General features: G+C 44.1%; 1 protein-coding gene across 37 annotated transcripts in view; it reads right to left on the reverse strand.

Moving 5' to 3' along the window:
* The window catches only part of bcas3 (BCAS3 microtubule associated cell migration factor), a 287,913-nt gene that overhangs the window by 90,954 nt on the left and 182,195 nt on the right, over nucleotides 1–14,764 (reverse strand). For 36 of the 37 annotated variants that reach the window (XR_007482725.2, XR_011087061.1, XM_049725724.2 and 33 more), the window contains 2 exons: nucleotides 9,086–9,419; nucleotides 1,784–1,931 (listed from right to left, as the gene is read on the reverse strand). Coding sequence is in view for 35 of the 37 variants with exons in the window: in XM_049725724.2 (XP_049581681.1) it covers nucleotides 1,784–1,931; nucleotides 9,086–9,419 (482 nt within the window). In the remaining 2 variants the exon portion in view is untranslated. The remainder of the gene's footprint in view (nucleotides 1–1,783; nucleotides 1,932–9,085; nucleotides 9,420–14,764) is intronic. The other variant, XM_049725754.2, reaches the window with a different exon arrangement.

A 14,764-nucleotide genomic window follows, 5' to 3' on the forward strand; every position in this document is an offset into this window, starting at 1 on the left:
GCCGTCCGAAAGTCATTCTCCATGGCCTCACCGAACTCCTCCCACGCCCGGGTTTTTGCCTCAGCAACCGCCGAAGCCGCGTTCCGCTTGGCCATCCGGTACCTGTCAGCTGCCTCCGGAGTCCCGCAGGCCAAAACGGCCCGATAGGACTCCTTCTTCAGCTTGACGGCATCCCTTACCGCCGGTGTCCACCAGCGGGTTCGGGGATTGCCGCCACGACAGGCACCAACGACCTTACGGCCACAGCTCCGGTCCGCCGCCTCAACAATGGAGGCGCGGAACATGGTCCACTCAGACTCAATGTCCCCCGCCTCCCCCGGGACGTGGGAAAAGCTCTGCCGGAGGTGGGAGTTGAAACTCTTCCTGACAGGAGATTCTGCCAGACGTTCCCAGCAGACCCTCACAGAGCGTTTGGGTCTGCCAGGTCGGACCGGCATCTTCCCCCACCATCGGAGCCAACCCACCACCAGGTGGTGATCAGTTGACAGCTCCGCCCCTCTCTTCACCCGAGTGTCCAAAACATGCGGCCGCAAATCCGATGACACGACTACAAAGTCGATCATCGAACTGCGGCCTAGGGTGTCCTGGTGCCAAGTGCACACATGGACACCCTTATGCTTGAACATGGTGTTCATTATTGAAAATCCATGTCGAGCACAGAAGTCCAACAATAGAACACCGCTCGGGTTCAGATCGGGGGGGCCGTTCCTCCCAATCACGCCCTTCCAGGTCTCACTGTCATTGCCCACGTGAGCATTGAAGTCACCCAGTAGAACGATGGAGTCCCCAGAAGGAGCGCTCTCCAGCACTTCCTCCAGGGACCCCAAGAAGGGTGGGTACTCTGAGCTGCTGTTTGGTGCATAGACACAAACAACAGTCAGGACCCGTCCCCCCACCCGAAGGCGGAGGGAGGCTACCCTCTCGTTCACCGGGGTGAACCCCAATGTGCAGGCGCCCAGCCGGGGGGCAATAAGTATACCCACACCTGCTCGACGCCTCTCACCGTGGGCAACTCCAGAGTGGAAGAGAGTCCAGCCCCTCTCGAGAGGGCTTGTACCGGAACCCAAACTGTGCGTGGAGGCTAGTCCGACTATATCTAGTCGGAATTTTTCTGCCTCGCACACCAGCTCGGGCTCCTTTCCAGCCAGAGAGGTGACATTCCATGTCCCAAGAGCCAGCTTCTGCAGCCGGGGATCAGACCGCCAAGGTCCCTGCCTTTGGCTGCCGCCCAGCACACATTGCACCCGACCCCTTTGGCCCCTCCCACAGGTGGTGAGCCCATGGGAAGGGGGACCCACGTTTCCTTTTCGGGCTATGCCCGGCCGGGCCCCATGGGCGAAGGCCCGGCCACCAGACGCTCGTCTTCGAGCCCCGCCTCCAGGCCTGGCTCCAGAGGGAGGCCCCGGTGACCCGCGTCCGGGCGAGGGAAAACGAAGTCCATTTATTTCAATCGTCATAAGGGGCTTCTGTGAGCCGTGCTTTGTCTGGCCCCTCACCTAGGACCCGTTTGCCATGGGTGACCCTACCAGGGGCATGAAGCCCCCGACAACATGGCTCCTAGGATCATAAGGGCACGCAAACCCCTCCACCACGATAAGGTAACGACTCACGGAGGGGTATATATATATATATATATATAATTTGTTTATACAATTTAAATTATGTTTAATTACCTTCAAAATTTCAAATGTAAATACTAGAATAAACATATCTTTGTTTCACAATTACAGTTGTATGTGTGTGTGTGCATGCATGCTTGTGCATGGGTGCATGTGTTACATACCCAGTACGTTTAGTGATAGTGCCTAGGGTCATGAGTTGTTTGATCTGAGCCAGAGGTAGGACAACGGTGAGGTTGGGCAAAGAAGACAACCGCGGATTTGCCATGTTGTTATAGGTGAAGTTGTACAATTCTTGGCTGCTTAACTTGGCTGAGGAAAAAAAAAATAATCACCATTAATTTATTTGCTGTAGTAGGGGATGCTAGTAGTGTATAAAAGAGAAGGGTTAAATACAATCAAGCAACATAAAACAAACAAGGAGAGAATAATGAAAACAATATAATGGGTGGTCTCCAACATATATTTCAGGCGCTAACAAGTTATAAATCTGTATTCAAAATTTGGGAGTTGGCAACGCTCCAAAATCTATAGATAAAACGGATAAACGCGGATAAAAGTCTTAGATTTTCTTCAAAATGTGTGGCGCGCCCTATCATGCAGTGGTCCCTATGTGTGTTGTTGTTGTAAGGCGGACGTATTAAAGAGTGCCATGAGAACGTTAAAGGGAGAATTGTCGGCGTGGATTTGCAGTACGCCCCGCCCTGTGTGTGTGTTGTTGTAAGGCGGACGTAGTAGAGAACGCCATGAGAACGTTAAAGAGGGAAGTGTGGGCGTGGATTGTATATAAAAGAACATGCGTCATGCAAAACATCGTTGTTATAACAACAGTGAAAATGGCAAAGAGACATGCTTATCAAGCACAGTTCAAACTGAAGGCCATCAGCTACGCGGAGGAGCATGGAAATCGAGCAGCCGCGAGAGAATTTAAAATCAACGAATCGATGGTTCGCAAGTGGAGGAAGCTGGAAACCGAGCTCCGACAGGTCAAGAAGACGCAGCTGAGTTTCCGTGGACGTGGTGGCCCGAGTTGGAGGAAAGACTCGAACAGTAGATCATCGAGCAAAGAACAAGTGGGAGAAGTGTTTCGACGGTCACCATTCGACTAAAAGCAGCAACGCTAGCAGAAGAAATGAAAATTGAAAATTTTCAAGGAGGTCCGTCTTGGTGCTTTCGTTTCATGAAACAGTGCCATTAGGACCAGGACTACGTTGGCGCAGCAACTTCCAGCGAATTATAATGAAAAGCTGGCCATCTTCCGCTCCTACTGCAGGAAACGCATCGCCGTCAAACACATCAAGCCCAGCCACATCACCAACATGGTGCCGCTCACTTTCGACATCTCGGTGAATCACACTGTGGAGAAGAAAGGGACCAAGACGATAGCGATACGCACAACGGGATACGAAAAGTCTTCTTTTACTGTTGTGCTTGGTTGCCATGCTAATGGAAAGAAACTGCCGCCTATGGTGATTTTTAAGAGCCTAAAGAGAAGTTTCCAGCAGGAGTCATGGCAAGGCAAATGAAAAGGGCTGGATGGATGAGGAAATGATGACTGAGTGGCTGAGGGAGGTGTATGTAAGGAGACCAGGTGTTGGTTTCCACGCATCGCCATTGCTGTTGATCTGTGACTCTATGCGTGTCCATCTCACAGCCGAAGTGAAAAAACAAGTGAAGCAAATGAACGCCGAGCTTGCTGTCATTCCGGGAGGCACGACAAAGGAACTCCAACCGCTGGACATCGGTGTGAACTGGCCATTCAAAGTAAAGCTGCGAGCAACGTGGGAGCGATGGATGACCGATGGAGACCATAGTTTCACTAAGAGTGGAAGGCAGCGTCGGCCGAGTTACGCCACAATTTGCGAATGGATTGTCGATGCTTGGGCTAACATGCCTGCTGGCACTGTTTTTCGAGCTTTCGTAAAAGCCGGCATAATATCCGAGGAGCCACGCGGCACGGAAAGTGACTCTGACAGTGAAGAAACTGAACCTGGCATGTCTGTTGGAGATTTAGCGCTGGCGTTCAATTAGAAAACAGAGGATGAGGACTTCGATTGGTTTAATTGATGACCATTACTAGTAATAAAAATGTGAATACCAAACTCAGTTTTGCTCCCGCTTCATTTTTAAATACGCACACTTGTATGCTTGTGTGTGTGTGTGTTGTTGTTGCCATTAGAAGGTTAAAGGGGGACGTGTGGGCGTGGATTTGCAGTGTGCACCATCTATGTATGTGTGTGTGTGCGTGTGTGTGTGTGTGTGTGCGTGTGTGTGTGTGTGTGTGTGTGTGTGTTGCTGTAAGGCAGACGCGGTTGAGAGCGCCATGAGAACGTTAAAGGGGTAAATGTGGGCGTGGATTGTGTATATAAAACCCGCGCCTTATGAGCCGTTGCACCCTATGTGCGTGTTAAACACAGTCATGGCACACAACTGAGACTATCCCTTTTATTACGGTGCGCCTTTTTAACGTGAAAATACGGTAATTATGAATAAGAAAGATGCTCTGCTTTCCAATGTTTAGCCATGTGTTAATCAAGGAGAATCAGAATGACTCATCACTTGTTGCTGTATACACATATACTATGTGCACAATTATTAGGCAAGTTGTAATGTTGAGGATTAATTTTACTTTGAAAAATTACACAATGCACAGATATTTATGTAATAAAATAAAAAATGGGAATTTTCCCATCTCTGTTGTTTTTTGAATTTGTTAAAGTGACAGTAATAAGCAAACAACTCAAAATTTAAGAATGAACATTTAAAAGAAAAATCAGTGACCAATACATAACCCTTCTTTTCAATATACCATATTTGCCGGTGTACAGGTCGACTCGGTGTATAAGTCGACCCCCTAAAATTCGACGGAAATTTACGATTTTATGATATATCCTTTGTATAAGTCGAGCTCAATTGTTGCATTATATTAAACTTCAAAATTCAATATGCAAAATTTATTGACAAAATGTGTTCAAATTCCGGGAGGCCGTGCGCATGCGGCTGTTTATAAGCACCGCGGAGGAGATCGCAGAGCCTCATTCGACTTCCAGCAGCCGGCGAGCTCGCGCACGCCGCCCGGCACCAACGGGAGGCCGGAAATAGCTCCAAGCCGAGCGGACCGGCACTTTATAAGCACCGCGGAGGAGATCGCGGAGCCTCATTCGACTTCCAGCGGCCGGCGAGCTCGCGCACCCGCCCGGCACATCCGGGAGGCCGTGCGCACGCGCCAAGTGACCGAAAATAGCCCCCGCCGAGCGGATCGGCTGTTTATAAGCACCGCGGAGGAGATCGCGGAGCCTCATTTGACTTGCAGCGGCCGGCGAGCTCGCGCACCCGCCCGGCACATCCGGGAGGCCGTGCGCACGCGCCAAGTGGCCGAAAATAGCCCCCGCCGAGCGGATCGGCTGTATATAAGCACCGCGGAGGAGATCGCTGAGCCTCATTCGACTTCCAGCGGGCCGCGCACTCGCGCACGCCGCCCGGCACATCCGGGAGGCCGTGCGCACGCGCCGAGTGGCCGAAAATAGCCCCCGCCGAGCGGATCGGCTGTTTATAAGCACCGCGGAGGAGATCGCTGAGCCTCATTCGACTTGCAGCGGGCCGCACACTCGCGCACGCCGCCCGGTTCAAATTTTCTAAGTGCAACGCACAATGAGATGCATGAGAAACGGCCTTGGTTACCATCACATTTGAAGCGATGAATACGAAGTTAAATTTTATGACTCGGTGTATAAGTCGAGGTCGATTTTTTTCGGTCGATTTTGGATCGAAAAAGGTCGACCAATACACCGGCAAATACGGTATGTCTTCCATCCATGCAGTCTGTCACCTTCTGGATCTGTTGTCAATCAACTTTTTGTGCAGCAAAAACCACAGCTTCCCAGACATTTCAGAGAGTTTCTCTTCATGGTAAATATCTTTGTTTAAGAAGGGGCCACAAATTCTCAATAGGATTTCCCCCCCTACACTTAAAAAAGTGGTAGATTAAGAACCAAACCAAAAATGTCCCTAAAAAGAAAATTGGAAAAGAAGTTGGAAAACTCAGACATGCAGTATGACTTCTGTGACAAAGCCTTGATGAGGACACAATTATATACTATTTGTTCACTGTTCGGCAGACTTAAAAAAGTGTACAGTAAATGCAAATTTCCCCTTGAAGAATTGTACTGGGTTCTTTAGGCAAACACTTCATTTTTCCAAACACAAAGAGGTTCACACCAACACTACTCTCCTGTGCAAGATATGCCCCCAGAGGCTAAATTGTTGACAGACGGCTCTGAAGCGCTCCCCTGAAATAAAAGTATGATTTATGATCAATATCCCTTAAACCCCTCCTCTCACCTCAGCACCGCTAAAAGAAATGTATCCTTGTTTATATACATATATCTTTCTGATCGATGTCTACTTTGGAATTGATTTGAATGTCTTCACAGCCAGGCACGCACACACACACACTCGCACACACACACACACACACACACACACACACACACACACACACACACACACACACACACACACACACACACACACACACACACACACACACACACACACACACACACACACACACACACAACTTTTTTTTATGTATGTTACAAATAAGAGGGTGACACTACTTCACGGATTTTCACATATCGCGGGTGGTTTTGGAACCAATTATCCGCGATAAACGAGGGATTACTGTATTTCTATTTATACATTATTATTTTTCCAGAGAAATACTGTATGACCTATGAATTTTCTAATGACATAATGCATGATTTAAAAATCAAATGTTAAATAAGGACACAGGAAGTGCCTAACTCAGAAATTAGAATAGAAAACCTTTCAAAGAAACCTTAGAATGTATTTAAGTTACAAGCTATGGCAGAAAAGTGGTGATCTGCTAATTGAGGGTTTGTACCGTAATTTCCGGACTATAAGTCACATTTTTTTTCATAGTTTGGGTGGGGGGGGGGGCGACTTATACTCAGGAGCGACATATATGTTTTTTTCACAAATGTTTACTTGATCATTAAGACATCACTCACTTACAAGTATAGTAAACCACTTCCCATGTTATTTTTAGTATAGTTGATCACTTCACATGCTTTTATATCTTTATCTTGAACATATTCAAAACATAAAAAATAGAGAAAACACGAAATAAAGCATTTAACACTTTAAAGCAACATATCCAAGTCCACTGTCTGCTGTATGTACACTTGCTCCATTTTTGTTCCTCTTATATTTATTATTATTTATTATTATTTGTTTATTTATCATTTATTCAACACTCTTATTTATTCATTGTTTGTGCCTTCTTGGGTTTTTTTGTGTTGCTTGTATGCATATGTGTACTATCTCACCGAGGGATAGTGGGAACGTAATTTCAATCTCTTTGTGTGTCTTGGTATATGAAAAAAATCGACGATAAAGCAGACTTTGACTTTGATAAAACAACCAAATAAACAAAACAAAAAAACTACATCTGAAAAAAATTATATTTTCAGACGAAACTGGATGAGGGCGCTCTAAATTTCACCGTTGGCCGTGACTCATCAACTGGGTGGGCTTAAGAAAAATGGCACCAAAAAGAAACTCATATTTTGCAGGTTACAAACTTCAATATGCAGCTGAAAACAGTAATCGAGCAACAGAAAGAAAGTTTGGAGAACCGTGATGTACCAAGGGATTACTATTTCAAGTGACGTCAGTGGCACGGCGCAGCGCGGCGCGGCGGTTGTTTACATAAAGGACAAATGTACCCATGTAAGGACTACCGGCATCATTAGCGGTGATCATTTCTAAGTGACACGGAGGACAAACAGTTTTAAGGAATTAAGGATTTGGAGTGACATAGAAGGTTTGAAAAACTATTATGGCTTTTACGCACGCCCGGTCCTACTCTACTGAGTCGGGGGCCGGCGCTCGGCCGAGTGGCTGTCCGCGAACGGTGCATGGGGCTCGGACATAGCCATTACGCACGCCCGGTCCTATGCCATGGAGCTCTCGTGTCTGGAAGTCCACGCCGCCACACGCTTGGAAGTTTGTTTTGTTTAATAAAGAGCCGTTTACCAAACCCACGTCTATCCTTGTACTTTGTTAACGCTACAATATAGTTATATACTAGATCTGTGGAATAAAGATGAGGCTGACGTCAGGGCGCACGCGCAGCGATGTTAACAAAGGACAAGGGATTTGATCGATGGATTTAATGGATTTAAAGTGCACGGATGGTTTGATAATATTATTGCTTATATTATAGTTATTTGAAATATAGTTTATTTATCGTTATATGAGTCTGTGGAATATTTTGAAGTGCAAGCGCCCTCAGCCGCACGCACCCATTGTTGACAAGGAACGATCGATGGATTTAATGAATTGGAGTGACACCGATGATTTTATAAACGTGTTATTCATGTAATCGTTTTCTTTAATAACCCTATATGTTAAGTCAGGCCCATTCTCAGCTCTTTGTTTGTGTTTGTCACGTTAGCATAGTACCTATCGTTTAAGTCAAGTCAAGTCAAGTTTATTTGTATAGCCCTAAATCACAAACAGTCTCAAAGGGCTTCACATAGCCAAAATTGACAATTATTCTCAAAGCATCCCCTGATCATAAGCTCCCAAAAGGGCAAGGAAAAACTCAAAAAACCCCTACCAGGGGAAAATGAGAAACCTTGAGAAGGGACCACAGATAGAAGGATCCCCCTTTCAGGATCACCAGGTTATAATGGATGCAGAGAGTACACAAGTAATACATAATATGAAAAACGTTTAGCCTGTTGCTATCGTATCGAACGATCGGTGGATTTAATGAATTGGAGTGACACCGATGGTTTTATAAACGTTATTTATGTAATAGCTGTCCTAAATCACTCTATATGTTACGTCAGGCCCGTTCTCAGCTCCTCGTTTGTGTTTGTCACGTTAGCATACCTATCGTTTAGCCTGTTGCTATTGTATCGAACGATCGATGGATTTAATGAATTGGAGTGACACCGATGGTTTTATAAGCATGTTATTCACGTAATAGTTGTCCTTAATCACTCTATATGTTACGTCAGGCCCATTCTCAGCTCTTTGTTTGTGTTTGTCACGTTAGCATACCTATCATTTAGCCTGTTGTTGCTATCGTTTAGCCTGTTGTTGCTCGTTCATGACTGTTTTTGGTGCGGGATTTTGTCGAATAAATTGCCCCCCAAAATGCGACTTATACTCCGGAGCGACTTATATATGTTTTTTTTCACTTTTTGGGGCATTTTATGGCTGGTGCGACTTGTATTCCGGAGCAATTTATAGTCCGGAAAATACGGTAGTTGATCTGCACAACAGATGAAACTGTGGATTTAAAAAAAATGGGCACATCGCAAAGCAGATTATCTCCAACAAAACAACTATAACACCAGCTAACAGCACCCGCAGGCACATGCACGCACGCACGCACACAAGCCCCACTGCCCCCCATCCGAGCTTCTCACCATGAAGTGGAGACCCTGATGGGCTACTGGAAAGACCAAGTATGGGGCTACAGCGACCCCCAATGGCTCCTCCTCCACCTAGGACAGGGACAACACCTCCAATGCTCCCTCCGCCTAAATTTCCACATGTTGTCAGTCTGTTCAGCTCCTGTTCAATTTCCTCCAGCCCAGCACTCTTCTGGAAGCGTGACATCCGGTTGACAACCCGTGGAGACATATGGGTGCGGGAACAGGGTACACCACCGTAGGGGTTAATGGGAAATACATGGGTAGTACCGCGAAGGGTGCTGATAGCCACCCAACGACTATCCTGGCTGAAACACATGTCCTGGACCTACATGAAGACAAGAAACAGTTGTCACTAATATATAAAGCTCTCTGCCAAAACTGCTATTGCACCATCAAGTGTTCCCTCTTCTAATTAATTAAGAGTTAAGGTCAGTACAGTACATTGACAGATTTGGGGGAATTTTGCTGCACAATCGATTTTAAATTGAAGATGTCAGTCGAGACGAGAGTTCAAGTTGTAAAGACTGCTTTGCAGAAGAAGAACCTGATACAAATTATGAAAGATGGTGGTAGAAATGTAATGGTAAGAACCGCAAACATGGCATATATTTATTTATTTGTTATCTACAGGCCTTGTGAATTATTCATGTCGTTTGATGACTCATTGAAGGGGTGGATTACAAACCCTAATAAAAATAATGGGGAAAAAAAACAATTATTACCATGGTTTTTGAAATGCTATCAAAGTGTGCATTAGTTTACAGTATAATATTTCATTTTATAAATGAACTGCCCGACCAAGTCAATTAGAGATGCTGTTAGGATGGCAATATCTGTCTTGACGAATCAGAAGCAACATAGCAAACATTTTAACAGACAAAATGTTATTGACCGACAAAGAATCTTGACTCGGTTTGTAGAAATATAGCAACATTTCAAGCAAGATTCTTTGTGTCATTTGTTTTTCCCCAAAGAAACCCAATATGGCAACATAAAATATTAAGACATTGGCTTGTTTCACAAAATGTCAAAATGCATTGCCAAGCGTATGGAAGTACCGTATTTTCCACACTATTAGCTGAACTTAAAAACTTAAAATTTACTCAAAAAACCACAGTGTGCCTTATAATGCAGAGCGCCTTATATATGGATCAATTGATGAATTTGTTGATCCATACTGGTTGTACACAGCGCTCTGCTAAAATGTTTCAGTACATTTTAGTACGACTAGTAAATTGCAAGGTCGCATCGCTTCCCAGCATTACGGCAACCGTGGTCAGGGGGCGTCACTGAATAGCTGTTGTACGCGCGAGGCTATTTCATTTCAAAATAGGCTGTTCCGTTAATGTTTTCGAGTACGTTTACGGATCAATATCCAACAGAATCATAAATAAGCAGCACCATTGTGTTAAATCAGTCTTTAGTCGGTTCTGATCACTTTTATGGGAGAGTGTTTGAGAAATGTGATTGTTTAAGGGGGCTACCATGACACTTTGCTGAGGCTCATGGAGTTTGCCGGTGGCTAATGCTATAATGATAGCTGCTATACACACGAGGCTATTTAATCTCAAAATAGGCTGCTCCGTTAATGTTTCGAGTAAATTTACGGATTGATATGGAAGGGAAACACAAGTACGCAGTACCAATGTGTTAGATCGAACTTTAGTCAGTTCCGATCATTTTATAGGAGATAGTTTGAGAAACGCTAGTGGATGCATACCGCAACCCTAGTCAACCTCAGTTTGCTGCAGTATAGCTTCTATTTTATGCGCCTTTTAATCCGGTGCGCCCTATATATGAAATAATTTCTAAAATAAAAAATTCAATGAGGGTGCCTTTTGGTGCAAAAAATACGATACTACTTGCAACGACTAAGAAAATTCCACCCTCTCAACCCGGACATATTTGTATTACTGCAAAGTGTTATATAAATCCTTAACAATATAGTACTTGGTTTCTATAATGCATTATGTATCCCTTATTCTATGACACATACACATGCGCGCGCACACACACACACACACACACACACACACACACACACACACACACACACACAAACACACGCGCACACACACACACACACACACACACACACACACACACACACATACAGACACACACACACACGCATACAGTATATATACCGTATTGGCCCGAATATAAGACGGTGTTTTATGCATTGAAATAAGACTGAAAAAGTGGGGTCGTCTTACATTCGGGGTCTAGACATTATACCCATTCACAAGGCTAGATGGCGCCAGATATCTTTAAAAGCGAACCCCTGTCACAAAGAAGAAAAAGAAAAATAGCTGTAAAAATGGTTCCTATGTTGATGTTAAAATGTTGGAAAGTTATGTAACCGCGCCTTAAGTCTCGCGTGAGTTACCTCAGCTTATCGCAATTGTTGGAGCTTGTGCGCAGCGGTAAGTTATAGGTTGCTGGTATCGACTGATTATGTTGCTGTGATCGTGTGCGTCTTTGACACAAAGTGAGTATATACATTTCATTGTTACTACTGTCTACTGTTGTGCCGTTTGTCTGATCGCGGTTTGTTTCGTGTGAGCGCCGTTTGATTGATAGCGACAGCGCGCTCCTTTAAGTTTCCCTCGAACGGCGTACACGCATGACTACAGCCGTTACACAGCGGCACGGCAACTAATTTATGGTTTATGGTTATTTAATATAGCGGAAACGTTACGCACAGTTAGTTATGTAATGTGTGCCGTCTACTAGTGTCGTGTGATGTCAGAAGTTGAGCGTTGACTTATTTCTGTCTGTTGCAGAACCACACACACATACGCACACACACACATGCACACACACACACGCACACACACACACACACACACACACACACACACACACACACACACACACACACACACACACACACACACACACACACACACACACACACACACACCACACACCCGTCACACGCTTCATACAATAATCACACACAAGAATCACATTCACACACCCAAAGACTCACCTATTCACACTACACACATCTGCTCTCACATCCATACGACCAAACGTGTGCCTATACCCTTTTGCCAGTTTGCCTGTATGCCCCTATGAGCCACAGTGCCTGTTACTTTTTTGCCAGTAATTGAGTAAAGCAATCAAAACTGAACCATGTCATCCCTCCTGTGTTCTGACCGACACCCAGGGGCGAAAAGAGCATAACCATCCGAGCCAACCACCTATACAGTCCTCAGGCTCCCCAACAATAGCGGTAGCAGTTTGTATTATTTTATTGTAATGTTTTTCCTTATTCAGATTTGTTTGAAGACTACAGTTACAGTTAGACTTCACTTTGATGGTTAATGCAGTTATTGCAATTTTGTTGTTTTTTCACAGTAGATTGGTTTATTTACATTTAAAAAAGCCAGAAGCCATTCATTTACAAATGTGATTGCACTTTAGTTTACATATTTAAATGTTCAGATTGTCCGCGATGCCTTTCCTAATTCGCTTGGCCTTTTGCGATGTGTTTGGCAGCTTACTCAGAGCGTCCTAAATTGTTCTCTGGCTGCTAGTAGCAACAGCAGCAGCCGGCTTTCCCACCTCCTCTGTAGGGTGGAATCGTGCTGTGTGACTTGTCATATTCGCTGTGTTGCCAAAGTATTTTATTTTAGTGCGACAAATCTTGCATACAACATAGCTTTTGTCCAATTAATTTCCTCCGTCAACATTGTAGAATCCAAAATGATTCCACATGTCTGCTTTTAAATTTTTAGGAGCAGGTCGGACCTCTTGGCGAAATGGGTTGAATATCTCAGGCTCAGCCGTGTTTTTTTTTTTTTTTTTTTTTTTTTTTCTAGAGGAGTGTACTGCGGAAGTGTGCTGAGTGTGCCACTGTGCTCTCGGTGCGTTCCGCATAGCGTCTCGGAGAATGCACTTACTGTATTTTAATTCAGTTTTACTTGGCATATTTAAATAATCGGAATTTGGATGTTTGCGAATCGTTCTTGATTCTTCCATGGCCGAATCGCAATTAATCTAAGAATCGGAAATTTCCCCCACCTCTCGTCACCAATGGTTATTGGGAGGATTTTTGTGTCTGCGATATTTGGTATGATTGAATTACTGACCAGAAAAAGGTCAATGCGGGAGTAAGACTGATGGACAGGTGAGTTAAATCTATATTTCTGGTGATGTGGTGTTGTTGCCTCCAACCATCACCAAGACCAAAATCACTCATGAACTGGTGTATTATTTTTCTGGATTGTACATGACTATTAGAGGTCATTCTTGATTTATCTTGATTACTGTATTAAAGTCGTATGATTACAGGGCAGATAGTAAGATTGGATATGGAAGCAAAAAATTATCTTTAAAAACTGGGGGTGGGGTCATCGGCGTTTGGGCCATAAACATTGTAAGTGGTTTGTTGTCAATTATATAACGTACTTCAGGGTCTGAAATTGTTGTATTGAGAACAAACTGTACCCTTTTATTAGTCAGGATGCATACACTTCTTTGCTTTAAGTTATAAGATGGAGAAAAGGAATAAGTAAATTAATTTGTTTTTAAACTATCTTTTTTTGCCCGTGAAAGATGAGTCTTTTGTAGTAGATAAATATCAGCCTGTATATTATTGATATAGTTCAGAACCTTCATTTTCTTTCCCACGAAAATTCCAGGTTACCAATTTGAGCTGCATAATATGTAACTTTTAGGGCTTCTTGTTGTGTGCAAATTGTTGTTTCTGTGGCGGTGTTTGTATTTGTGTGTTTGTGTTGAGTGTGTGCAACAATACGGTACAATAAAAGACAAATGACAATGGACAAAGATGAACACAACACAGATACAAAGACCAAAGACAGAGAGACAGGCAATACCAATACCAGGAACCAAACAACTTACTTAACTGCATTGTATGTACAGTGTTGTGAAAGAGGTGCTAAATGACGTGTGTAAAGCTAGGATATCAGTAAGCCAATGGGTAATTTTTTTTGTCTCCAAATAACTTTCCATCAATATATAATTTGTCCATTGTGATTACTGTGTTTTCTGGACTATAAATCATAGTTTTTCTCATAGTTTGACCGGCGGTACGACTTATACTCAGGAGCGACTTATGTGTGAAATTATTAACACATTATATCATTTCACATGTTATTTTCACACTAAACTGCATGAGTGCGCTCTAGGCCTGTGGAGTAATTGGAACCACAACTGATGATGAGTCTGACGTAAGCCACGGAGAAGAGAAAGTGCTGCATCTTCTACTTCCGAGGTTAGCGGAGTTTTTTATAAGTGACACTGAGGATGAAGATTTCATTGGATTTAATGATTTGGAGTGACGCGGATGGTTTGATAAACTGGTTGGCATGTTATTTATGCTATAGCAGTGGTTCTAAACCTGGGTTCGATCGAACCCTAGGGGTTTGGTGAGTCAGTCTCAGGGGTTCGGCAGAGCCTGCACTGCGAGGGTCCGAACACACCTGATTTATCGTGTAAGTTCGTGATACTGCATATCTGGACTGCTCTCGCAAAGGCACAATGATTTGCAAGTGTGTGTTCTGAGTTCATGCATTGTGTTGGTTTTGTTCTTTGAACAAGGTGATGATCATGCACGGCTCATTTTTTGCACCAGTAAAAAACATCTATGTCTTGAATTTGATTTTTTTTTTCTTTTCGCTAAAGAGGGGTTTGGTG

This window comes from Syngnathus scovelli, chromosome 7, assembly GCF_024217435.2.
Source record: "Syngnathus scovelli strain Florida chromosome 7, RoL_Ssco_1.2, whole genome shotgun sequence".
NCBI classification, from domain to species: Eukaryota; Metazoa; Chordata; class Actinopteri; order Syngnathiformes; family Syngnathidae; genus Syngnathus; species Syngnathus scovelli.